Genomic DNA, 27,392 nt, shown 5'->3' on the forward strand with positions numbered 1-27,392 from the left:
AGTGACCAACCCTGGCACTCCTCTCTGGAGTTAGTGTTGGGGGGAGACAAGGAGAGTAGGAGAGGAAGCTGAGGGGGGCAGTGATGGCTTCATCTTATGTCCCCATTTACAGGGAGAACACAGAGGCCCTGAGCCCAGAACTGTGTTCTGGCCTGAGGGAATGGCCACCCCTCCTGCAGGAAGCCTTCCAGGACTGACCCAGTCTCCTGTGGCCTCAACCCCTCGGCTGACTCCCCTCACCCCGGCTGGGCCTCCCCCTCCCGGGGATCATTTGGCCAAACCTCTGTCCTCAGACTGGGCTGAGTCCCTTCATCCATTTGGCCAGCTGGAAGTTCCTCCCTCAGTCTACCTTCCATCCTTCCACGTGGAGACCAAGCAGCCAGCAGGAAGTGCTGGGAAGGAATCTAGCCTAGGTCCCCCCACCCAGAGCTGTTCAGGAGACCCCAGGGATGGTCAGAACCTCACACAAGTCCCTTCTTCCTCTGAGTCTCAGTCTCCTGCTCAGAGACCTGGGCCCAGCACCCAGCTTCAGAGCCCAGCGCTCTGTCTTGGGGCCGTGCAGCTGGGAGTGACCCAGACCCCCACTCTGTCCTCGCGGAGGGAGGAGTACAGATGAGACCCCCCCTACCCGCAGCAAGTGTGCCTGGAGCTTCCTCTTGTCCACAACCCACAATGGATGGGGACCCGGGGATGTGCGGGGGTTTCTTGGTTCTACCTCCTGGTTGCGCCTGTCGGCTAGGGTCTGGGGGCCCTCACCTCAGGCACTTGCCAGGTGCACGGGGGCCACACCGAGGCAGAACAGGGGCAGCAGAGACGCCTTGGCCAGCTTTGAGCATCAGAGCGAGTGTCTGGGATCCGTGGCGTACTCGGGGCTCACTTAGCAGGGACTGGAGGCAGCATGGACTGTGAGTCTGGGCGGGGCACACCTGCAGAGGATGCCCCTTCCAGGCCACGCCCAAGCAGGGCATCACCCACCCTGGGTCCCTCACCTTGGTGCCTGCATATGTGCCTCCACCCTCAAGCTGGCTCGGGTCCTTGTCACCAGTGGAGCACCTGACCCATATCCTCCAGTTTAGGTCCGCATTGGCCACGTGGCATGGACCTGCTGGCTTCCTGCTGCCCAGAGCAGCCCCAACCTGAATCCTCCTCCCTGGAGTTTCACTGGACCCCAGGGCGAAGTCCTTGCGCGATGGCACCCTGTGGCCCCATGTGTCCCTGAACCCACCCGCACCCCTGGCCAGGCACATGCAGGAGGCAGAGGCGCTGCACAGGTGCAGCTGTTTATTGGCGCAGTGCAGCGCGGGTCACAGCACCGCCATGCACTCTGTGCCCGCGTACCATGGCAGGTGCAGGGCGATCGTGCTATGGACACGTCCAGTAAGAACCTGCCCACCAGGAAGTGGTGGCACACGGAGAAGCAGCTGGAGCAGCACTTGAGCATGGCCAGGGACACCAGCAAACTGGGCAGCAGCTGGTCCTCTGTACACACGCAGGTCTGTGCATCCCACACTGAGGGAGGAGGGGGAGCAAGAGTGGGAGCGGGGCCACCTTCCCCCGACTGGAATCTGTCCCCACCTCCCCTATCCTGACGTTGGGCCCCTGCCCTCCCTGGGACCCATGTCCTGCCCTCACTGCCCCTTCTGATTCTGAGCCTCTGCCCTCTGACACACGTCTTGGTCAGAACTGCCTCCCCTTTCTTGGGTGCTCCCTCCTCTGCCTCAGCCTCTGCCCTCAGACTTTTCTGCTCTCGCGCCTGTCCTGATACTCAGCCTCCCTCCTCTACCTGACCCCCCTCTGCCTTCTGACTACACCATTTCCACCTGTTGCCCTTTCCCCATCTGACTGTACCTCTGCCTACTGCTAACAGCTCTGTCCTGTGCTTGGACGAGGGCCTCTCCCCACCCCAACTAGACTCCCACCTCCTCAGATTTGCCTCCACTCCCAGACAGCCTCCCCAACAACCTGTCTCACCTCACTTGAGCATCCATCTACTCCCCTCTTACTGGAGACCCCTCCCTCTGCCCTGAAACCCCTGCCTTCACACTCACACTAGCTCCCTCCTTTCAGCCTGGCAAGACCCCTTCAGTGGGCCCCTACCTGTCACTTCCTGAATGAGCCTCCACCATCAGTCTAGGACCCTGCCTATTCTCCTGCCTCTGACCTGAATCTAGGGTCAGTAACTGGAAGCCACTGTATCCTCCACCTGACTACTAATTCTTTCTGACCCCAGCCTCTGCCCTCAGATTAGACAGCCCACCTGAGCCCCTTTTCATGTCAGACCCACCGGGATGAGCCCTTTAACCCTCAGGCTGGGAGATAGCCCCAGAATCTACCCATACCCACAGAGGGCCCCACTGGGCATCTGTTTGTTCCATCTGTCTGTGTGTGGTCTGATGGCTCCAGCAGCTGCTGGGAGGTGGCCAGTGTAGGGCTGCCTTTGCTGAGGGAGCCAAGTGTGCCCTGGCTGCTGGGACAGGGGTGGGCATTGGGCAAGGAGCTGGGCTTGGGGAGAGGACTGGTCCCAGGTTCCCCTGGGGGTAGCTGCCTCAGTGTTCCCCATCCTCAGGATGGCCCCTTGGGATGGCCTTGACTCAGCCAGACACCGTGAAGGGATAGGGAGCCTCTAGGCAGGAGACAGCCTGAGGTCAGGTGGAGCTGGGTGTGGGGATCTTTGCTCACGATCCGCCCCCACTCCCAGGCCTTGCTCTGCCCCACCCTACTGTGCCTGATGTTGGGTCTTAGTCCACCCGTACAAGGATGGACTGGGTCCGAGGAAAGGTAAGTGCGCCGCTCGCCCGTTCCCCAGCCTCCCGGTCCCGGAGACAATCAGACGCAGCGGGGAGCCAAGTCTAGCAAGGACTCATTTACTTCCTGCGAAACAGAACCTTTTATAGCACAAAACTGCAGAGTCATTGGGGCAGGGCTAAGGACCAACCAATCACTTACACAGTCACCTTACGGGGGGATTTCTATAGGACTAGCCCTATGTCTATACACTTGTTACTAGTTTTGTTACCTTCCCTGATGTTGCGCAGCCAGTTAGTTTTAGTGGTAAACAAATTTGGATTCCGCCCATCTTATTTCCTCTGGGCGCCATCTTACTTGGCTCCGCGTGGCTTCGTTCCGCGCAGCTCGGGCGGGGGCACCCTGGAGCAGCTGCGCATGCGGAGCCCCCGGGCCTGGCCTGGCCTGGCCTGGCCGCGCTCATGCCCCACAGATTCCCCCTTTTTGTTTTAGCACGCGGTCCCTGTCTTAGGTTGCCCCCAGCCGTCCTTGCCCTTACCCGTCATTGGTAACCCAGGCAGCTTGGCCATGAGCCCTGTCTTAGGTTGGTGCAGGACGCTGGGTGCTTTACCCGTCTTGGGGTGTCGCGTGACTTGTAATTATGGGGGCGTGGTGAGCTTTCTCCACTGCCTGTCTTAGGTTGTTCCGGTCCATCCGGAATCTTACCCGTCATTGGCAATGTGGAGAGCACCGGGGGCGCTTCCCCAGTTCAGGGGATCGTAGCCCTCTGTGGCTAGCAGCCTCTAGTAATGAACCTCAACCTGTTTTACCCTTGTTGCCTCTATGCGCTGTTGTATAAACTGTATAAGCCTATTCGTTATGCATGGGCCAATAGCAAGGATTAAAAGCAGGGCAAGAAGCAGTCCAAGAAAAGAGAAGAGGTAGGGAAAGAGTCCATTAAGGCTTGTCCAAAAGATGCTTTCTTGGAGTTCTCTTCGTCTTTTTCAGGTCCTCCTGAAGTGTTTTGATGATCTCGTTTGGGTCATTGAATCCCCCGTCACTGGGCCAGGCACTTCAGGATCACAGCGGAAGAGTAGCGTCCACATCATCGCCTGCCTTTAGATTTCGATCTCCATCCATTTCTGGAAGAGGAAAGACAAGGGGATCTCCCTCAGGGGCAAACTGCTCCCTGGGTGGGTTGTTACTTGCATCGGGCATAGGCCTGATATTTCTGGCCAGTATTCAAATTGGAGTCAACTCCCCTATGGGGAACACACAGCCAAATCCTCTTCCCAACTGAATCAGCGGGTCAGGCCCTCTCCAGAGTCGGGTGAGAGGGTCTCTCCATCTAACGAGCATCTGAGGTTTAGGGATTAAATGTCCCCCATGTTTTTGGAACCTTGACTCCCTTGACCCTTTTGAAAAATTTAAAATATTGATAGTAAACAAGGCCTTATGTAACTGTAGATGGGGGGTAGCCACTCCCCCCCCCCTTTTTTTTTGAGGCATTGATGGTTTTTTTCCACCATAGCCTGTTCCTGTGGGTTGTGAGGAATTTTAGTAGAGTGTTGAATCATTTTACGTCTTGGCAGCACTTTTAAACATTTCAATTGGTTATTATTGGTTATTATCTCTATAAGATGAGAGATATATCTTTTGACATCTCCAGGGGCCCTTCTGGAGATACCAAAAGTTTAGAGAATTTAGAACTTTGATTTTTAGAAAGTTTGTTAAAGGTGCCAAGAGAACTTAGAGTATCTGGTTAGAATAGAATTTTTTAACATCCTGAAATGATAGCCCTTCATTAGACAGGGTGATCTTAACACTTTTAGACCAGATCTAATTATAATGATATTTAGCAATGTTTTTTATTAATCTGAACTTAACAGAGACACAATAGATTACCTTGAAAGAACATGAATTTTATGTTTTTTGTTATTGAATAAACCAGAAATAAACACCTTGAACATAAGAGTTAGTACACAAAATCCTCACATAACTTAGAACTATTTAACAGAGCTAAAAAGGACCTAACTTTAGAAATGGCAGAATAACCCATTAAGCAGACACTTAAAATAGACGTTACAGTTTTTGCAAAAACAGATTAAGATTTACGATTGAGACCATTTCCAGATATTTGCCAACATTAGTACACATTTTTTACTTCAACTTTAGGTCAATGTAATTTTGGCATTAGCACGTAACTTAAATAGTCTTGAATTGTCATGTATGGACAATCTATGAGAATACATGCTAACAAACTCAAAAAGTCTCTCTTATCGAATTTAAGATGTGAAAAGTACACAATACATAAGACACTGAGTTATTAATGAATACCACACCATTAACTCCTCCTGGACAGCAAATATGGACACTAGTACATGTTTACAACTTTGAAAAGATCTTCATCGTTAAGAGAAACATGTTTAAAGCATATCAAAGACATGTAAAACTGAGCAAGTGAGCTACCAAGCAAACCAAAGGGCTTAGGCATTAACTTAATTCTTTGAACCAATCTGTATTGGCTTACTTTAGTTAACAACATAAAGGCTTGTATACACAGAATTTACTCATTTTCCTAAGGCCACTCTAGCTGGAAAGCAAGAACATGAATACAACATAGGTCTGACATCATTTACATTTTAATACACTTTGCATAATTTGAATTGACTCAAATTAGTTGTTACTTTAACAAATTTAGAGTCCCATCCTTTGAGAGTTCCAGGGATCCTACTGGAAGTCCCAAAGTTGGTATACTCCATTTGAGAATTTAAACTGTTAGAGAGTCAACCGCTCAGCCAAAAACTAGTACGTATAACCTGAGTATTTTAACCAAAGCTGTGGGGTAGATCTGATCAGAGTTAGGTAATCACTCAAACATTAAAGACAGACAAATCCAATAAAACACGAAACCTTCAAGACACGTGCAAACTCTTAGACAAGTTAACTACAGCAGCACAGAAAAGAGCTAGCTGGTCATCAGCATGGGAGCCCATTGCTTAGGACAGGGAAACACATCTGAAACAAAGCGGCAGGGAATGAGAGACTTCCATAGTGCTGGAGAAAAAGTCTTATTAACTGCAAATAAAGACTCATTAGGTTGGAAAGGGTTAATGGATTGAGGTTTTTGTTCTTTTAGGTAAGGCCAGTGGTAGCCAAAGGCATTTTTTTTCTTCCCCCTCCTAGTGAGGACAGCATTGAATTGTAAATGGAGAGGAAAAAAGCAGTCCTAGGGACTAGTCTCCCTAGAGTATCTAGCTGTGGCCTGCACGGGTGCAACAGGCTACACTGACTGGAAGAGAGTGCAGAGAAAGGCCATGGTCCCCCATCTACAGGGAAGACCACGCATGCTGGGGCCTAGCAGGACTGGCTGTGGGGTTGGTAGGCAGGCTGTTTAGAAGATGGCGGCGGGCGATTCAAGGGAGGGGAATAACCATAAAGGGGTGGCCACATGGGCAGAATTGGAGGCGCAGTGCATTGAGGCAGTGCTGGGCTTTTAGGGGTTGCTGCCACACCTGAAAGCTCCACCTTAGTTTTAACTGCCTCTGGGGATTTCTGAGCCTCCCTCAGGCCAGCGCAGGCCTTCAGATGATTAGCATTCATTCCTTCCCAAACAAGCATTTTAACAAACTGATCCCGAAGGTCCCCAGCCAGTAACTTACAACGGAGACTGTGTTCGACCCTAACTACAAAATCTGGCAATGACTTTCCTGGCTTTTGTCGCACCCCCGCGATGGGAGATTCTGTGGGCCCCTCATCCAGCTTGTACCAAGCATTAAGTCCTGCCTGCCTCACTTGTTCATGGTATGGAGCAGGTAGCACAGCTTGCTGGATCCCAGTAGAGAACCCTTCCCCCATCCCAGCCAGCATAGCATATGTAATAGGGATAGCTGGCTGGGTTGCTTGGTTGGCTTCCGCTCTCACCCGGCACTCCTCCTTAAAGAAGGCGCACCACTTTATGAACTGGAAACTCGCGGGGACTGCCTTGGCCACATCCAACCAGTCCTTGGGGATGCATGGGTGATAGGCTATATCTTGTAGCAATGTTTGTGCCCAGGGGGAATCTGGCCCGTCTTCCACCACTGCCTTGCGAAGCTCCTTTAAGTCCTTCCCTTCCCAGGGATACCACTCCAGAGCCCTGTTGCCACCTGGAGCTAAATTAACAGGGTAGGCCTGAGGCAGCAGGTTCCCTGGCCCAGAGTTCACTTCCCTATGCTGCTTTATGTCCACCGGATAAGCTTCCACAAAGGTCGCCTCATTTCTCCTCTCCCCTCCTGGGCAATCATAAGTGCCCAGATCACAAAGCTCCCTCCGTGGCTCTACATAGGGGGAGGCCCCCTCTGCCCCGGGGAGGTATGGGGGTGGTCCCGGCCCTTCTAGGGTGGATGGGCTAGGCGGGACGATTTTTACTTTTGTTTTTACCTCAACAGTTCGTGCCTCCACAGGCTCTCTGCATTCCTGATCAAACTTAGCCCATTTTCTCTCCCCGCCATCTTCCTCTGAGGCTTTAGGCTCTCCCAAGTCTTGCACTTCCTCTTTCTCCCTCCCGCCCTCCGAAGCTAGGGTTATAGCGTCTGGGTGGAAGGATGCTTTAAGGGCTGTATCAAAATGTCTCTCCCTCTTAAGGGTGAGTTTTTCCACCCATGACCAAGTGTTCCAAGAAAAGAGATTGGCCGTCTGAACCCAAAGGGCCAAGGTTATGACAGCTACCCAGACACTTTTTAACATATAGTGTAAGGCCTTTAAGGCCAGGTCCTTTTGGGACGAAACTGCATAAACCATACTAAGGTTTTCACTTACCCTGAGAGACCGCTTAGCCTCGGCCGAAAAGTAACTGTTCATGCCCCACGTTGGGCGCCAGATGTTGGGTCTTAGTCCACCCGTACAAGGAGGGACTGGGTCCGAGGAAAGGTAAGTGCGCCGCTCGCCCATTCCCCAGCCTCCCGGTCCTGGAGACAATCAGACGCAGCGGGGAGCCAAGTCTAGCAAGGACTCATTTACTTCCTGCGAAACAGAACCTTTTATAGCACAAAACTGCAGAGTCATTGGGGCAGGGCTAAGGACCAATCAATCACTTACACAGTCACCTTACGGGGGGATTTCTATAGGACTAGCTCTATGTCTATACACTTGTTACTAGTTTTGTTACCTTCCCTGATGTTGCGCAGCCAGTTAGTTTTAGTGGTAAACAACTTTGGATTCCGCCCATCTTACTTCCTCTGGGCGCCATCTTACTTGGCTCCGCGTGGCTTCATTCCGCGCAGCTCGGGCGGGGGCACCCTGGAGCAGCTGCGCATGCGGAGCCCCCGGGCCTGGCCTGGCCTGGCCTGGCCGCGCTCATGCCCCACAGCCTGAGGAATATCCTGGCTCTGGAGAGGGATTGAGGGCTGATTGAGCTGCTTGAGGACACCAGTGCAGGGGTGCATGGCCCCATACTACTGCAGGCCACAATCCTGGGCCCAGGAACCCTCCACCTCCAGCCTATAGGAGTTGCTAATGAGCTGGGCCTAGGGGGTGGGCAGGGTCAGAGGGCAGCCTTGGGGTACCACCACTGCCCCTCCATGCTCACCATGGTCCATGCTGATATCCGTGGCAGGTAGGAGAGGATGGGCATATCTATCTGCTCACAGGGGCTGGGCAGGGTCCTGTGCAGCGGGTCCAGGACCCGACTGGGGGGTGACCCTGCTACACAAATGCTCCCGTGGGTTCAACACACACCAGCCCCACTGCCTGTTTAGGCTCTGGCCCACACAGGACCAGCACCATCCTCTGCTCCCAGGAGAGAGGAAGACTGGGAACACCAGATGGGACACAGCGAAGACAGAGGACGGGGCTCAAGATTCCTCCATGTGCATGGGGGGAAACTGAGGCACAGGTTGGGACAGGACAGAGCGTGGGCTTTGAGGCTGAGGGCCAGGGGCAGAGCAGCAGTTGGAGTGGCCTGGGTGACAGTCTGGGCCTCAGTTTCCCCACTGGTGCAGATCCTCCTCTCAGGATCCCCCAGCCCACACTGGCAAATGTGCCTCTGGCCTCACCAGCAGCCCGAGTATGGTTTTTTTACCCTGGGCCCTGATGCAGGCAGCGATTGCCCCTGCCCTGCCCATATTTCCAGGTCTCGGCACCCCCTGAGGCCCCAGCATGGATGGGGCGAGGGGTAGGGGAAGTCATTGGAGTCCTGGGGCCTGAGGATCTCTCCCTGCCCACCTCCACTTCCCTCCATCGCCCACACTTTCTCTCATCTCCTTCTGTCCATCCAGTCTGTCCGTCTCTGTCCCTGCCTCACAGAGTGTCCACAGCTCTCTTGTTACAACACTTGATTTCCTTTATTTATAAAGGCAGACAGACACACAGAGTGAGGGATGTCTCCCACCCGCTGGTTCACTCTCCAGGTGTCTGCAGTGGCCGCAGTTGTGTCAGGCCAAGTCATGAGACCAGAACCCCATCCGGGTCTCCCGTGTGGGTGGGTGGGTGGCAGGGACCCAAGCCCTTGAGTCATTGCCTGCTGCCTCCCCGGCTGCACATTAGCAAGAAGCTACAATATGATGCAGCGCTGGGACAAGAACTCAGGCACTGTAGTGTGGGACTGTGGGCGTCCCAACCAGCACCAGGACCTCTGTGCCAAATGCCCGGCCCTCCCCTCCCTCTAGCTAAAATGGGAAGTAAGAGTGCAGGTGTTGGGGACCCAAGCTGTGGCATAGCAGGTAAATTCACTGCCTACACTGCAAGCATCCCATATGGGTGCTGGATTGAGTCCTGGCTGCTCCGCTTCTGATCCAACTCACTACTAAATTATCTGGAAAACAGGGGAAGGCGGTCCAAGTGCTTGGATCCTGGCACCCACGTGGGCGACCTGGAAGAAGCTCCCGGCTTTGGCTTGGAGCAGCCCCAGTCATTGCAGTCATTTGGCGAGTGAATCAGTGGATGGAAGATCTCTCTCTCTAACTCTGCCTTTCAAATAAAAATAAAATAAATCTTAAAAAGAGAAGCTATCAATTTATTTTTCTTTGATTGACATAGAATTAACTAAAGGCTGCCACTCTCCGTGGTCTACTTCCCAGACACCAGAAGGAAGAAGAGCAAGCTGGGCAGCAGGAGCAATGTAAAGATATCCCTGTCATTTCTCTACATGAGCAAGCTTCTGAGTAATAAAGGTTAATTTATAAAATAGCAAAAAAAAAAAATCCAAATGTTAGAACTACAAAGGACTGCAAGACATGAATATTTAAAATAAAATTGTCTGTGCCTTTAAAATTTGAAATGAAATTACAAAAGGACTTTGAAAAACATGAAAGGTCATGGCTGGGGCTGTGGCATAGCAGGTAAAGCCGCTGCCTGCAATGCTTGCATCCAATAAGAGCGCTGGTTCGAGTCCCAGGTGCTCCACTTTCGATCCAGCTCTCTGCTATGGCTGGGGAAAGCAGTAGAAGATGGCCCAAGTCCTTGGGCCTCTGCACCCGCGTGGGAGACCTGGAAGAAACTCCTAGCTCCTGGTTTCAGATCAGCCCCACTCTGGCCGTTATAGCCATTTAGGGATTGAACAAGAAGATGGAAGACCACTCTCTTTCCCTCTGCCTCTGCCTCTCTGTAACTCTGCCTTTCAAGTAAATAAATAAATCTTTTTTAAAAAAACACAAAAGGCAGAAAACTGAGAAGCAATAATTTAACAAAGCTATATGCTCTACCAGAATGTATTCAACAAAAATTAAAGTTGGCAAAACAGAGAGAAGAGCAGTCAGGACTGGAACTGGCGCCCATATGGGATGCTGGCGCTTCAGGCCGGGCTTTAACCCACTGCACCACAGTGCCGGCCCCCTTTTGGTATTTTTCTAAAATGTGCACAGCTGTATTTTACTTGAGGGCTCTTTGTAGTGGGTTGTTATACTGTACTCTATATTTTGGACAGCACATGAAGTCTGCCAGTGTAGTTAATAAAACATGACTTCGTTTACTTAAAGTTTCTTGCTGTGAAAAAGAACTCCCTATTTGTGAGTTCCTTTATTTATGATCCTGAAACCAAAATGTATAATGTACAGTTTTTATAACTGTACCTGATCTAATACAAACAAAAACGTTGGTTACTTAAAAAGAATGATACCCTTGTACTGTGAGACCTCAGAGGTTTGTTCTCTCTCTTTCCCCCAGCCCCTCCAATTGTATGGTCCAGAGCTTCTTTTTTGCTTACTGAAATAAAACTTCACTTCTCTCACCTTCATGTCCTGTCTGTACATCAGTATCCACACCAGGATGTGAAATTGGACTCAGCTCAGCGGTTTTCCCACAACATTGCCAGGCCTGTGCCATCATCCAGTGCACTCCTGGCCATGCAAAATAAGAAGTTCAGATTGAGCTGCAGGTAGTTACCATGGACCACTTCTCTACTTCGACTCAGTAACTTTGGATTGTGTTGAATTTATGCCCTAGTCCTTAGTTGGTTCATGGCCCCAGGTGAACCAGGCTTTACCTGAACTGAATGCAACAGAAATACTGAACTGCTGTCTTGTTCATGAGGACTAAATTGGTTTTTTATTTGAACCACAAGCTTTCCAGAGGTAAGAGAAAAGACAAGCCGGGCATCACAAGGTGTTGTTGTTACACCACCATTCGCACTTGGGTGAGAGCAACTGCCATCCAAATACAGCATGGCTGAGTAGTATTCACTGTGTCTGCATTAATCTGATCACATCTTCATGGTATGTATCTGTCCAGAAGCTTATCTCTCCCCTGAATAAAGTGTTCAAAAAGTAGTAACTATACAGGGCCAGGTGCTGTGGCATAGCAGATAAAGCCTCCGTCTGCAGTGCCAGCATCCCATATGGGCTCCTATCCAAGTCCCGGCTTCTTTACCTCATATTCAGCTCCCTACTAATGGCCTGGGAAAGCAGCAGAGGACAGGCCATGTGCTTGAGACCCTGCATCCACATGGGAGGCCCAGAAGAAGCTCCTGGGTACTGGCTTCAGATGAACCCAGCTCTAGCCATTGTGGCCATTTGAGGAGTGAACAAGCAGAAATCTCGCTCTCTCTCTGTCTCTTAATTCTTCCCGTCGAATAAATAACAAATCTTTTTTTTAAAGTCATAACTAGAAAAGCCATTGTTTCTCAAGAGCATAGAAAAGGGCTATAAACTATAATTAAATCTCAAAATGTCAATTTTGCTCATATAATTTTTTGTACTCTGCACATTAGTTACCACAGATCAGTGAAAACACATGATAGTTGTCTATTTGTGACTGGCTTATTTCACTAAGCATAATGATCTCTAATTGCATCGATTTTGATGCAAAAGACAGTATTTCATTCTTTTTTATAGTTGAGTAATATTCAATTGTGTATATATACCTCAATTTCTTTATCCAGTCTTCAGTTGATGGACATCTGGGTTGATTACATATCTCAGCTATTATGAGTTGATCTACTATAAAGCTGAGGGTACAGATAACTCTTTTATATGCTGATTTCATTTTCTTTGGGTACATTTCCAGAATTGGAATGAGTTGTTCATATGGTAGATTTATGTTCAGATTTCTGAGGAATCCCCATACCATTTTCCACAATGCCTCTACTAGTTTACATTTCCACCAACCATGTATTAGGGTACCCTTGCCTCCACATCTTTGCCAACATTTGTTATTTTTTGATTTGTTGGATGATAGCCATTTTAATTGGGTGAGGTGAAACTTCATTGTGGTTTTTATTTGTATTTCCCTGATGACTAGTGATTCTGAGCATTTTTTTTCATTTGTCTGTGGTCATTTATGTTTCATCCTTTGAAAAATTCCTGTTTATATCCTTAGCCCCTTTCTTAACTAGACTGCTTATTTTTATGTTGTTGAATTTCTTGAGCTCCTTATACATCCTGGATATTAATCCTTTATCAGGATTAATTTATATAATTTGAAATATTTTCTCCCATTCTGTGGATTGTTTCTTTACTTTGTTGAGTACTTATTTTTTACTTGCAGAGGCTTATTTTTTATATAAAGATTTTATTTATTTATTTGAAAGTCAGGATTACAGAGAGACAACTTCCATCCTCTGGTTTACTCCTTAAATGGCAGCAGCAGCCAGAGTTGGGTCAATCTGAAGCCAGGAGCCAGGAACTTCAGCAGGCTCTCCCAGGTGGGTGCAGAAGCCCTAGGACTTGAACCATCCTCCACTGCACTTCCAGGGACATTAGCAGGGAGCTGGATCAGAAGTGCCACAGCTTGGAATCAAACCAGTGCCCATATGGGATGCAGGAGTGGCAAATGGAGGCTTCACCTGCTACAGCACAGTGCTGCCCCTGCATAAACTTCTTATCTTGATGTAATTCCATTTATCTATTTTTTGCCTTTATTTCCTGTGCTTCTGAGGTCTTATCCAAGAAGTCTTTGCCTATACCAATATCTTGCAGTGGTTCCCCTATATTTTCCTCTAGAAATTTGATGGTTTCAGGTCTTAGATTTAGATCCCTGCTCGATGTGATTTGATTTTTGTATATGGCAGAGGTTTTGAGGGAGAACATTTCTTTTTTTTTTTTTTGACAGGCAGAGTGGACAGTGAGAGAGAGAGACAGAGAGAAAGGTCTTCCTTTTTGCCGTTGGTTCACCCTCCAATGGCCGCTGCGGTAGGCGCGCTGCGGCCGGCACACCGCGCTGATCCAATGGCAGGAGCCAGGTGCTTCTCCTGGTCTCCCATGGGGTGCAGGGCCAAAGAACTTGGGCCATCCTCCACTGCACTCCCTGGTCACAGCAGAGAGCTGGCCTGGAAGAGGGTCAACTGGGACAGGATCAGTGCCCCGACCGGGACTAGAACCTGGTGTGCCGGCGCCGCAAGGCAGAGGATTAGCCTAGTCTGATTGGGAGAAAATCGAGGCATCAAATGGAGAAAATGAGTCTTGTGTTGAGTCATGGAATAAGAGAGAGTTTCCCTGTTCAATGTGAGCAGGGGCAGGAGCCAGGAGGCATAGAGGAGCAACACACAAAACCTAGAGGAATGGGCAGGTAAACCATGACATAAGAATCAGAACCAGGGAACCAGGGAACAGAACTATGAGAGAAATGTTGAAAAGAATCACTTGAAATTGGACACAGAGGAAAAAAAAGACAAGTCAAATTGTTGTTTAATGAAATGCTTCTGGAAAGGCATTCAACTAGTTTTGATAACTGGAGGTGAAATTCTGTGTATTTAAAACCACTTAACCACAACAAGCAAGACATGATCATTATGGAAGAGCTACAGAAACAGCTAAACACAAAGCAATTCCTTATAATCCATAATTCTATTACTAGAGAAAACTATTGTCTATATTTTAGCATTTGCCCAGCTTCTAATGTTTTTGTGTGTCCCTTGAATATACCTATGACTATTGGCCATATATTTTAGGGGTGGGGACCATCCAGTCTGTGGTCAATATAAGTCCCACAAAACCGTTTGGTCTGGCCCTGCCAAGGCAACCTCAGGCAGGACTAAAAACTCAGAAAATCTATAGCAGACTAGTTTTGTTGGTAATTTTGTATGGCCCTGATGGCTTGTGAATGATGTTATAAATACCCACATGGCCCTTGGCAAAGAACAGTGCCCCACCACTGCACTAGAAAGAATGATGAAGAAAATCCATGTTATAAAACAGAAGTCACCACAAAGAAGAAGAATCTGCATTGGGAAAGAAGAACCTACATTTCCAGGAGTGAGGCTTCAAACACCCCTCCATCTCTCCTTTGTAGGTCACATTCAAATGTGTGGATTTATCAGGAACAGCAAGCGTGAAAGCCCACGGGAATAAGAGACTGCCTCCAAGCTAAGTCTTACTTGGAAGGATTTTAGCTCTTCAGACAGCTCACTTTCTTCCACACTGGCCGTACCTTTCTGCCACATCTCAGTGGCATCCTGCCCTTCTCATCACTATTGAAGCAAAAGGACTCACCCATTGTGCCATGCTCAGAAGAACTTGCCACTGCTTCTGTCAGTCTTCCAAATTGCTGTCATATGTGAGATAGATGGGTCAGCAAGGTCAGCACCCTTAGGTTCAGATGCAAAAATTCATTAACAAGCCCATCTACCTTATATTCTCTTGACTCTTCATGTGTCAAATGAGGAATAAAGCAGTATCTGCAGAATACGGTTGTCAATAAATTCACACATGTATGTAATGGTTAAGGTCTATGAGCATCTTGCAGAAAGAAGCTGTTATCAATGTAGATACAAATGAAGTATGTTAAGCTTCAACTATTATTATGCCTTATGGTTATCAAAACACAGTGAAAAATTGCATCTCCGTCTTCCTTCTCATCTCCTAGACAAAGCATTCAAAGACACCTAGAGATCTGTTGTTGGCCCCAAACTGCACAAGCAAACCAGGTAGGTAGCTTTTGTGATCTGATTCCAGCAACTGGGCCACAAAAGCAGTCCACTGGTCTCCAAAGGAAGCAGATATGTGACACAGCCACTTGCTGTCTCATATTTGCCTGTTTGTGATGCAAAACCAAATTCCTGTGCAATTGAGGGCATTTTGCTTCTGGAAAGGTAAAAAACACACCTGCAGCAGGAGGCAAGTGAGAAAAGGCAAGGGTACTGCACTCAAGGACTTTCTGTGTCAGTCCCTTCATGCCTTTGCTGAACAAGGAGTGGAGGCTTGGGGTGCAGGCAGAATTAGCTCTCCAGCACTGCTACATCTGGGACAGTGCAGGTCCCCATGCATGCATGCACAGGATGGAGCCCGCACTGTACACACCCTTTGAAGACCTGACAGGGGCCGGTGTTATGCTGTTGTGTGTAAAGCCACCACCTCTGAGGCCAGCATCCTATATGGGAGCTAGTTCATGTCCCAGCTGCTTCACTTCCAATCCACTTCTCTGCTAATGGCTTCGGAAAAGCAACAAAAGATGGCCCAAGTGCTTGGCCCCTGCCACCCACATGGAGACCTAGATGGACATCCTGCATCCTGGGCCTGGTTTGACCCTGGCCATTCAAGCCATTTGAGGAATGAACCAGCAAATGGAAGACCTCTCTCTCTCTCTCTCTCTCTCTCTCTCTGAATTTCAAATAATTAGATATTTAAAAATAAGAAGACGTGACAGCCCTGTACCAGGGCTGTGAGAGCCACTCTGAAGAGGCCATTTGAGGGGACAATGGGACATAATGAGATGTACCTTTCAGAGACCCTGGCTGCCCCTCTGAGATTTGGTGGCCCTTGAGGTCGAAGGTTGCCACATCAAAAGCCTGCACATGGTCTCTTCTACAGCTTAGGCCTGGATACTGCACAAAGTGTATGATTCAGGAGGCATCCTCTCTCGTTCTGGTCACAGAAGCCTTCAGGAACCTGTTTCCTGCTCTCCTTCAGCCTCTGCTGGAGGAGATGCAGCCTCAAAGTGGCTGTGTCTGAAGTGATGTGGGAATAGCTTGAAGAACCAGGTAGCCATGATAGCAGGTCTGGTGCACCACTCACACTGCACCTCCCGTCGCTGCCTCAAAACGTGTGACCTGCACCCTCACACCATGCAGCCAATGGTGCAGCTGCCAATAGGAGTAAGTGAGAAGACACATGTGGCTCCTCCCATCCAAACTGATGGCACCTCTTCAAAGGTCTCAGGAATATTGCTAGGGGTAAGGGTGTGTGTTCTTGCTGAGAATCCTGGAGGTTGTTCTGGGTGTTTCCTGTTTGGGCCAGACTTACGTCTTGGAAGTGAGCCCCTGTGTGAGGCTAATAAAAACTCCATCTCTCCTTTTGGTCAGTGAGCTCTGCATCAAGAGATGAATTTTATGCCTGTGTGCAGTCTGGGTTGTGTGGTCCTGTGTGTATGCAGTTTTAGGCATGCCTCCCTCATATTTTCTTCAATTCCCTGGACCTTGTTTAGAAGGTGGTGATCCCCTCTCCTTTATATATACACACAAAAAGGGGTTTGCTGCTTCATATACTTAAATACTTAACAAAAAACCTTCAGGATTCTTCCTTTTTTACTTCCTTCCCTCCCTCCTTTCCATCTTCCCTCCCTCCCTCCCTTCCTCCCTCCCTTCCTTCCCTCTCTCTGTTTCCTAGAGAGTAAAAGGCCAAGTGAGAGAGCTCTCATGTGCTTCAACTGACATACAACAAAAGTGCATTGAAGGAGGACTCATAGCAACTAGGAAGGCCCACAGCAGTGTGACTGGAGAAGGGGTTAAAACTAGCACTTGATTTAGACCCTTGCTACTTAACCAGCAAGCCAGCTAAGGAGCAGCAGTATCAGAACCACATGGAAGCTGTTAGTAATGCAGAATCTTCTGCTCACTCCAGACTGACATCCCAATCTGCATGTTAAAAGGCACCGTGGATTATGGACATTAAGCTTTAGGTGGCACTGTAGGATGCCAGGAATGTTCAAATCCTTACATGACAATGCAGTCAGTGCACATAATGCTGTGGCAAACAATGCAGCCAAAGAGAAAGTCTAGCAAGCTACATGTTATAGGATTCTTCGATGTTTTTCTGTGTAACTTGCATAACTGAGCTCTGTTGTAGTCTCACTCTCAGAGCTGGGTTTGTTCAGTATGCAGGGGATTCTGATAGTGGTTTTGAAAAGCAGACTGGGCCGGCGCCGTGGTTCACTAGGCTAATCCTCCACCTGTAGCGCTGGCACACCGGGTTCCAGTCCTGGTTGGGGCGCCAGATTCTGTCCTGGTTGCTCCTCTTCCAGTCCAGCTCTCTGCTGTGGCCCGGGAAGGCAGTGGAGGATGGCCCAAGTGCTTGGGCCCCTGCACCCTATGGGAGACCAGGAGAAGCACCTGGCTCCTGCCATCGGATCAGCACGGTGCGCCGGCCGCAGCATGCTGGCCACAGCGGCCATTGTGGGGTGAACCAATGGAAAAGGAAGACCTTTCTCTCTGTCTCTCTCTCTCACTGTCCAATCTGCCTGGAAAAAAAAAAGAAAAGCAGACAGTATTCCCAGATTTGCAACTGGTTCACACACCAGAATGCTCTCAAACCTCCAAGTCAACTAAGAAAACTTGAGCCAAGGACACGTGGTCTGGCACAGTCCCATGCGACATAAGTAAAGACAGGGCTGCAGCCTGCCTCAATCACCTACACACTGCCCTCACAGAGGCAGCTACAGGGACACAGGTTCAAAGCTCCATACATTCTCCCTTTAAGGAGAGGTTGCCCCCCCGAGTCTTGCTTCCCATTGTCTTTTTTTTTTTTTTTTTTTGACAGAGTGGACAGTGAGAGAGAGAGAGAGAGAGAGAGAGAGAGAGAAAGGTCTTCCTTTTCCATTGGTTCACCCCACAATGGCCGCTGTGGCCAGCGTGCTGCGGCCGGTGCACTGTGCTGATCCGAAGGCAGGAGCCAGGTGCTTCTCCTGGTCTCCCATAGGGTGCAGGGGCCCAAGCACTTGGGCCATCCTCCACTGCCACAGCAGAGAGCTGGACTGGAAGAGGGGCAAACGGGAAAGAATCTGGCACCCCCACAGGGACTAGAACCCAGTGTGCTGGCGCCTATTGAGCTGCAGCGCAGGCCAAAGGCTGCCACTTTCCACAGTCCCTGAGCATTGCTACTGCCAACAAGGAAATTCTGTGTCCCCGTGAAATCCCAGGATGCACTTCTTCAGTGTCCTGCACCTCCCCATGTTGCCTAGCAGCGTTGCTGTACTGTGTGTTCTGCACGGAGCAGCTTCACTAGGCCTCACCTGGAACCCCAGGTCCTCCCTCAATAGCCTCGTGGTGGGTGGGAAGCAGGTACAAGTGAAATGCTTGGAGTAACTACAAGTATTGCAGCTTTAGGCGCATACGAAGAGGGGCACAGGTAGGGACTGACATGGTTCTGGTTGATAAACGTACCTAAGATATTATTGGGGCATATGCTAAAGCCTAATGCACTGATTTTACTAGATTCAAAGATGAAAGCTGGCCTGTGTGAGGCCTCCAGCCATTCACAATCCAGTGGAAGTAGGAAACAAAAATAACCAACTGAAACCAAGTGCTGGTCAATGCCATCTCTCTAAATCAAACTCAACAATTTGTTTTGGGAAAGTTGTAGGAGTAACTAGAGTTAATGTTGGGAGAATAGACAAAGGACTCTTAGAGGAAATGGGATTTGACCTGGGTTGTGAAAGAATAGGATAATGTTACATGATTAATAATGGTGGGGGAAGGGAGACACTGTAGGAGAAGAGAAAGCACAACAGAGACACAGAAGGAGGAGGGAAATAATACAGATCATGATATAAACTTGCAGAAATAAACTCAAAGTAGTCTGACATGGGACTGGTGCTGTGGCGCAGTGGATTAAAGACATGGCCTGCAATGCTGGCATTCCATATGGGTACCGGTTCAAATTCCAGCTGCTCCACTTCTGATCCAGCTCCCTGCTAATGCTCCTGGGCAAGCAGCGGAGGATGGACCAAGTCCTTGGGCCCCTGCCCCAACGTTGGAGACCTGGAGGAAGCTTCTGGCTCCTGACTTCAGATCAGCTTGGCTCCAGCCATTTTGGCCATTTGGGGAATGAATCAGAGGATGGAAGACCTCTCTAACTCTTTCAAATAAATAAGATTTTTTTTTTAAAAAAGTAGTCTGTCATGTGAGAAGCAATGTGAAATTAGGGTACTAATTTCTCCATAGTACTGAAGTCTCCAAAATGATTTCTTTATAGCATTTGCAATGGTCTTTCCTACATTTACCTTTTTCCTAATCACACAACTAGACATGCTTACTACAGTACAATATAGACACATAAAGCAGAAAACAATTACATATCCCCCACAATCAAAGTACATCCAGATAACTATGTGCCACATTCTCCTATTTACACTCTTTTAGATGTGTTCTTATCTTCTGCACCAATAGGTTTGGATGTACCATGGCAGAAGACAATTTACATGTATAGGAACACTCTTGATTCATCCTTGCAGTATATATAATGTACAGCAGAGTGAAATGTTCAGCATCTAAGGAAAATCAATCTATTGACTTAGAAATTAATTATGTTCTTCATTTGAATAGCCTTGATGATGGCTTATCCCATTTCTCTACCTATGTGTTTACAATAGATAGCAGCAGCCTCCTGGTAATCCCCCAGGTTCACATTAACTGAGGATGCAAGCTCCAGGCTCTCCTATCTCCCTCTCCACCCCCTCTGATTATTACCTAAGAATCCCACTGTATTACCCCAGGGACTATGATTGCCCACAGTGGGAGACTATCTGTCCCTGAACAACTTAGCACCCATGCTAGTCTCCCAGAGGTGCTGTAATAAATGAGCACATGGGAGTGGCTAACATCAGAAACTGATTGTCTGGGAGGAGAAAGATCCAAAATCAGTGTTACAGAAATGTTCGTTCCTTCTGGAGAGCTCTGAGGGATAGTTCACTGCCATATTCTCTCCATGCATGTGGGGATTGCCAACGTCCAAGGAATTCCAAATGTGTAGATGCATCGTTGCTCTATCTGCCTCCTTTATTTCATAGTGCATTTCCCTGTGTACCTGTGTGTCCAAATTTCCCTCCTTATAAGAACTCCACTCCTGGGAGCACTGCTCACCATATTTCTGTGTGACTCCACCTTGGATTCATTATATTTGTGAAGAGCCCATTTCCAATAAGACTCCATACACAGGTACCAGATGTCTGCAAATGAGCATATATTGTGGGGGGCACAATTCAATCCATTTGAAAATTCCTGATTTTTAATTACTCAAATATTTTTTATCTTTATCACTGAACACTGGCAAACGCAAAGGAGCAGGCTTTGCCTCATAAGGGGTGCTTCAGACAGTCAATGGCAAGAGAAATGAAGACAAATTTCTTGAGTGCACAAAATTTAAAATCAATGCATGTTATTTCTTCATGGGCATTTAGATGAACTTGAAAAAAACATGTACTTCACTGACAACAATGAGCATGACTCAAGAGCAAAGGTAAAAACCTCTGTCATCTTTCTCTGCTTAGTATCTGAGAGTAGACAGAGACATTCAGTTCCCATCTCCTGACTCCCAACATAAATGAACACAGCATAACCTTAGATCCTGAACCTCAAGCAAGGTCTCCCACGTGGGTGGCATGGACCCAATTATTTCCTCCTAGTGTTTTCATTAGCAGGAATCTAGAGTCAGGTGCTACAGCCAGGGAAGATATGCCCATGTTCCTCAGCTGTAAAACACAGACACCTTAACACAGCGACTTAAATGCCAGTGTAAACACACTCCTCCAGAGGTTATGATGTTGTTACAGAAGCAACAGAGTCCTTCATGAACCCATCAAAATTTTTATTTTTTAGCAAATAAGTGTTCAGTTTATCCACAGGTATCAGTTTATCTCACCAGGTATCCACTGGTGAGATCACTCAGTTAACTGAATTTAATAACAGTACTTTTTATGGTAGTTTCACACTATGTCAGGCAACATTCTATGTGGCCCTCTAATGGGCTAATGGATAAGACAAAATAGAAAAGCAAATCCTAAACACCCCTGTCCATGTTAAGTTTAACAACTCGCATAGGAAACAGGGCCACAGGTCAACAAGAGAAATAACAAACTATGCTGGTGATGAGAAGTGAGAAAGTGCTATAGAGGAAAACAAAGTAAACATACAACAAACAGGGGACTTGCTTTGCCTATGAAAGTGACTTCAGGGTAGACAACATCCTCTGTCCCCACCCAACCCATCCCTGGCCATGGGAAGCAAAAAATTCAAATTCAATTGCAGTGGGGTTTCCAACAATGCCTTTCCTACTGTAACTCGCTAGCTTTGCTAAATTTGCTGTGTTGCCCTACACTTGAATGATGGTCCCATATGAACCTGCCAGTGTCTGATTTGGCTGCACCAAAAAAGCTGTATTTAAAATCCGTTTTATGATGACTCAATTGAAATTTGCAACAGAACCAAGCCCTTTGCTGCCCTTCGAAATAAGGATGCACAGGGAACAAAAAGGTGTTATTACATCATCATTTCCACTGGGGTGACAGACACTGCTCTCCAAATATAGTGCCCCTGATCACTCTTCACTATGTTCACATTGACAGCATCGTAGACTTCAGGCATATAGCCCTCAGGCAGTATCAGCGAATCCAAGGTGAAAAAGACAGTATTAGCGATCACCCCATTTCTTCCATGTACACTGCTAATCCACACCTGTAGAGAGGGAGAATGGAAATGATTAACATCAAAGTGCACTACAAGCTTCTCTGCCCCTCCTCACTACGGCTCTATCCTGTGAGTCTCTCCATCTCCACCGGGACCCCCAATTTGACTGGCACCTTGTCAACACCAAGGATGCTCGGTAAACACACCCGGGGCCAGACCTCACTTCCTGGTAAACACACCCGGGGCCAGACCTCACTTCCTAACAGCCAATTCAGAGTCTCAGGAGAGAGAATCCTGGTCTACAGTGAGTGACTCTGCTAACATTACCACTCACTGTGCATTAATCACGATTTGATGGATTCCCCACTTCCTTTCCAACTCCACAATTCAAGTCATACTTGGCTCTTATGAGTAATGTCAGCTGCTATGGCATGATACATTTACTCTTTCTCAAAAAATATTCTTGTACACAAGTCATATTTCATAATGTTTTTCTTAAGAGCACTGTAATAGCATCCCAATACCATATAAAATACCGAATGTACATTATCAGTTGCATACGAAACATACGAAATACAAATAATTCTCTTAATTTCTTTGGTTTTGGAACTCATTATTTCTCAAAAGCAACATAAGCTCCTGTTTGGCAAAGAACAGATTGTATAGATATCCCAGCACATGCAGTAGAAAGCTGAGAACCAAATTATCAACAAAGGAAAAACTGACAATAAGGGAAGTCTGCAGCAATATGCAAACCCATTACCTTTTTGACACGGTTAAAGTTCAATGGCTTTGCTGAGTGTGCCCTGATGTTGGAGGTGCAAGGATCGAAGGAATACTCAACTTCTAACCAGTCTCCCCTGTAAGGCTTAAAACCTACAAAAGCCATGGAGAAACTGCAGTTATGTTATTGCTTCTCTGAAGTCATCTTGAATTCACAAGTTTTGTCAGTGCTGTACCATTACTGAGAAGCTTGTGTTCTACATAAATATAATTTTGCAGGTGTTTGCACAGAAACCTTTTAAATATTTCAGTCAGATTCAAGATATCACGCCTTATTCCCTGACTGTCCTGTACTGGTTTAGTAAATCCAGATAGGGAAAGGAATGAAGAACTGAACATCACACGTAGCCAAATTTGGAGATGAGCCTGGGAACATATTAAACAAATGTTCACATTCACAAGTCTTTACTCAAGAGACAGTCAAGTACAAAGTTGAGATCGCAGGCTTGCAACTGTACTCCTATATTACAGACCACAACACTGTTGCTCAGTTTGCGACCATGGTCGAGGCACTTAACCTCTCTGTGTCTCAATGTCACCATGTATAAAATGAGAAGTACCCTAATAGTCTTGATGACACACCATTAATGTACTGATAAAACTTTACATGTACAATAAAGAAATTAGTGACATCAAGAAATACTGTACAAATGAATAAGCAATCCCAGGATTTTGGTCAGCTAATGAGGTCTTTACTACATTTGAGAGATATACACATGTAGTTTCAAAAGGGATTTTGCATTAAGAAGAAGGTTAGTTATAGCATAACAGATAACCACAAGACTCAGAAGTAACAGGAATGCTCAAACATCACAGGTGGGTATGTAAACTGGCACGCCCAAACCAGCAAACTGACAATGTCAACAAAGTTAAATGTACATGAATCTGATGACCCCAGGCTCGGTGAGACATCTGTTGCTTCTCTCCTTAATAAATATGCATAACTCTGGTGTGGCTTTACAGAATATGTATGGGCTAACAGCTGCAGAGGGCACGTGCCTAAAGCTATACTCAAGCCAAGATTCCATCATTTCCATACACAGACTGAATTAACATATCTAAAGCTTAGTTCCTATTTTTCTTCTTTTTCACTACAATTGGCTCTTCTCAGTCTCCCACGTGTCACATTAACAACTTCATCCCTACCACTGTCCAAACCAAATACCTTGCAATTACTTTTTCCTCTCTTTCCTTTCACAACAAAAGGCCAATTCACCAGCAATCATTTTCCTCTGAAGTCCCAAATTATATCCAGGATCTTCCTCCAGATCTCCATAACCTCTGGCCAATTTTGCTATGTCCTCCTAACCAAATTCTTGATTATCCTTCTCCCATATACTCTCTTGAAAACAAAGTAGACAGAGTGAACTTGGTAACAAAGCTCAGGCAAGGACCCTAGTTCGAAGTCCAAGAGAAATAAAACATCAGTCTGGTTTGTGGGGCTGAGCTAATATTCCGGTGAGAGCAGTATTTGCTTCACAAGAATCAACACAGTATAATGTTGGTTAGAGTCCAACTCTTAGAACAAATCTGGACATTACAAGTGGAATTCAACAACAGGTACCCCATATACATACACTGTAAATTGTAACACTCTCCCTAAACTTCCCTTTTGAAGCATTTGTATTGCTTTAAAATATTATCTTCCTATTCCCGGGTAATTTTTTATTGGATAATAATTAAATACAAACCAATTTCATTGTATGTATGAAATATATCTACACATTACTGGCTGCATTTACACATAACAACTGATAACCAGAGCTATTAAAAATACTAGGTAACTGCCCTCATAAACTATATTATTTGCACTTCCAAAGGCCTTCCTCAACTCTTCAGGAGCCATTGACTAGAGCCAGATATGCAAATTGTGATAGTGCTAAAATTTTGTCAGAAAATAAACATCGCATTTTTCTAACAACTGGAAATTATACCTTCAGAAAAAAGGTTTATGGAGAAGCTCGTTGTTTCACTCATATAGACAACACCATTCGATACAGTGCTAACACGATCAATTAAAATTCCAATTTCAGGGTCTGATCCGATAGTGTTGTAGAAGTCATCAGGGATGTTCATCACCTGTAACATAAGTACACATTGACTTCCAACAGAACAAAGCGTTGACATGGAATCCAGTATGATTAAAAGATTGGTGTTCAAGAATTATGTTTAATAACTGTACTCCTTACTATGGAATATGTTACACAGCAAATTAATCACAGATGTGAGCTGATGCACTGAAAATAATTCTTGTGCTTCATGCATTGTTTAAAATCTTGGGACAATGTTAACGGTACACCCAAGTGTAAGGAACTTGTTACATTAAGTTCAATGGTAAAATGTATACTATTCTTGTGCTCCAGAAAGTCAGTATTCAATAACTGAAGAAACTGAAATAAGATCCAGTTCTAGGACGTTGGGATCAAAATCACAATCATAGTGAAAATCATTTGGTAAATTCTCCAGAGAAAGGAGATTTCAGATTGGGAGAAAACTGAGGCAGTGAATGGAGAAAATGAGTTTGGGGTTGGGCTGTGAAATCAAAGACAGGTGTCCTTGTTAAATGACAGTAGGGCCAGGAGACAAGTAGAGATGGGAGAAATGCACATAAGCTAGGGATATAGGCAGGTGTCTAATGCCATTCAAGGGAAAAGGACTAGGAGATAAACTCTGCAAAAAAATCATTGGAAATTGGACAGAGAGATAACAAAACTAGTCAAATTAGGGTGTATTCAATCTCTGACAGAGAGGTATACAAAGCAACTTTGTTTACTGGAAGCAAACCTCTCTGTATTTGAAGTTTCTTATCTACAGAAATAATAGAGGACAATGATGGAAAAAGTACAAAAACAAAGCAATTCCTCATAATTCATAATCATATTAGCTAGAGACAAGTGTCATCTATCTTTCAGTTTTTTGTGCACAAATATGTATCACTTAATTATCACGGTTACCTGCATCATTTAAATACTAGAAAAACAGATGAAGAATAGTCAGTGTATTCAATATTCACAAATATTATGGAAAAGTCATATACAGCGCTGGGAGTGAAGCTTCAAATATGACACTGTCCCCAAACTAAATCTTAATTGGAAAGATTTCAATACCTCAAAGAGTTCACATTCTTCCACACTGGCAGCATCTTTCTGCCCACCTCTCAGCAGCACCCTGCCCAGGTCATAGTTATCAGAGGAGTTTGTGACTTCCTTCTGTTGATTTTCCAAATTGTCATCTACGAGACAGTTCAATGGGGTCACACCACTTAGGTTCACATGCAAAACCCATACAAAGACCATCTGTGTTAGGCTCTCTTGATCCTTCATATGTAAAACAAGGATTACAACAACATCTGCCACTAAGCATTGCCATTTATTCACACAGGTATGTACAGTTTAAGATCTGTGAGTACCAGGGCTGGTGCTTTGGTACAGTGGGTTAAGCCGCCACCTGCAAGGCCAGCATCCCATGTGGACACTGGTAAAATTCTCCGCTGCTCACTTCTGATCCAGCTCCGTTACTAATGAATGCACCTGAGAAAGCAGGGGAAGATGCCCCAGGTCCTTGGGCCCCTGCACTCATGTAGGAGACCAGAAAGAACCTCCTGACTTTCGTCTGGCCCTTCCCTGGCCATTGCGGAGTGAACCAGCATATGGAAGATCTCCCTCTGTCTCTCCCTACCTGTCTCTCCAGAACTCTGCCTTTCAAATAAAAAATAAATCTTTGAAAAAACCCTTAAAAAAGATCTGTGAGTGCCTTGCAGAAGGTAGCTGTTATCACTGTAGATGCAGATTTCTTAAAGCTTCCACTATTACATCTTTTTTTTTTTGACAGGCAGAGTGGACAGTGAGAGAGACAGAGAGAAAGGTCTTCCTTTTTGCCGTTGGTTCACCCTCCAATGGCCACCGCGGCCGGCGCACCGCGCTGATCCGAAGGCAGGAGCCAGGTGCTTCCTACTGGTCTCCCATGGGGTGCAGGGTCCAAGCACTTGGGCCATCCTCCACTGCATTCCCGGGCCACAGCAGAGAGCTGGACTGGAAGAGGAGCAACAGGGACAGAATCCTGCGCCCTGACCGGGACTAGAACTCCGTGTGCCGGCGCCGCAAGGCAGAGGATTAGCATATTGAGCCGTGGCGCTGGCCCACTATTACATCTTATTATCATCACAAAGCTGAGGAAGTAATCTCTAGGGCCTGCTTTCTTATCTTCTCAGACAAAGCAGTCAAACCATCTGGAGATTTACAGGTGAGTCCTAATTGCACCCAATTTTTTTGCTGTGTGTACAAGAGCAGCTGAGAAGTAATATTTTGTTATTTGATTCCAGCAGTCAGCTTGCCAAAGAGTTCTGCTGGTTGCCTAAGGGACTAGCTATCTGAATTATCCACCTGTCTGCAAAAACTCGATAGAGATGCAAAATGAATTCCAGATGCAATTGTGGGGCATGTAAAAAAGAACTCACCTAGAGCAGGAAGCAAGCGAGAGAGGCAGGGGAGCTTCACCCCAGGGCCTTGTGTATCAGCCCCTTTTCAGACTGAAGGCCATGAAATGGAGGCTTGAGTGTGGCTGCCCTAGCTCACACTGTGGTATATGTTGAATACCCTAGACACAAATGCACGGACACACACACATTCATGCACACGCACAGGATAGAGCCGTGACAACTCTTAATGGCTCCCGCACCCAAATATGGACCAGCGTTGGGAGGGCCAACACTAGGAGATTCCTTGCAGGGGGTGGGGGTGGGGGAATCCTACAATGGGACACACTGAGACGTACCTTGCCCTGCTCCCGGCTGCCTCTCAGCAGGTTCGTAGCTCTTGCATCCGAAGAAGGTTACCATGCGTCTCACCAGCTTGAGCAT

The 27,392-nt window shown here is 46.9% G+C and overlaps 1 protein-coding gene across 1 annotated transcript; it reads right to left on the minus strand.

The window, feature by feature from the left end:
• Positions 1-1,304: 1,304 nt before the first annotated feature.
• LOC133752499 (cancer/testis antigen 55-like) lies at positions 1,305-27,392 on the minus strand. The gene is made up of 6 exons (XM_062183001.1): positions 27,308-27,392; positions 25,642-25,766; positions 24,469-24,613; positions 22,515-22,627; positions 21,609-21,799; positions 1,305-1,509 (listed from the first exon to the last, which is right to left on the minus strand). The coding sequence occupies exons 1-6, from the start codon at positions 27,390-27,392 to the stop codon at positions 1,305-1,307; spliced, it is 864 nt and encodes a 287-aa protein (XP_062038985.1).

Source organism: Lepus europaeus, chromosome X (genome assembly GCF_033115175.1).
Source record: "Lepus europaeus isolate LE1 chromosome X, mLepTim1.pri, whole genome shotgun sequence".
Taxonomy (NCBI): domain Eukaryota; kingdom Metazoa; phylum Chordata; class Mammalia; order Lagomorpha; family Leporidae; genus Lepus; species Lepus europaeus.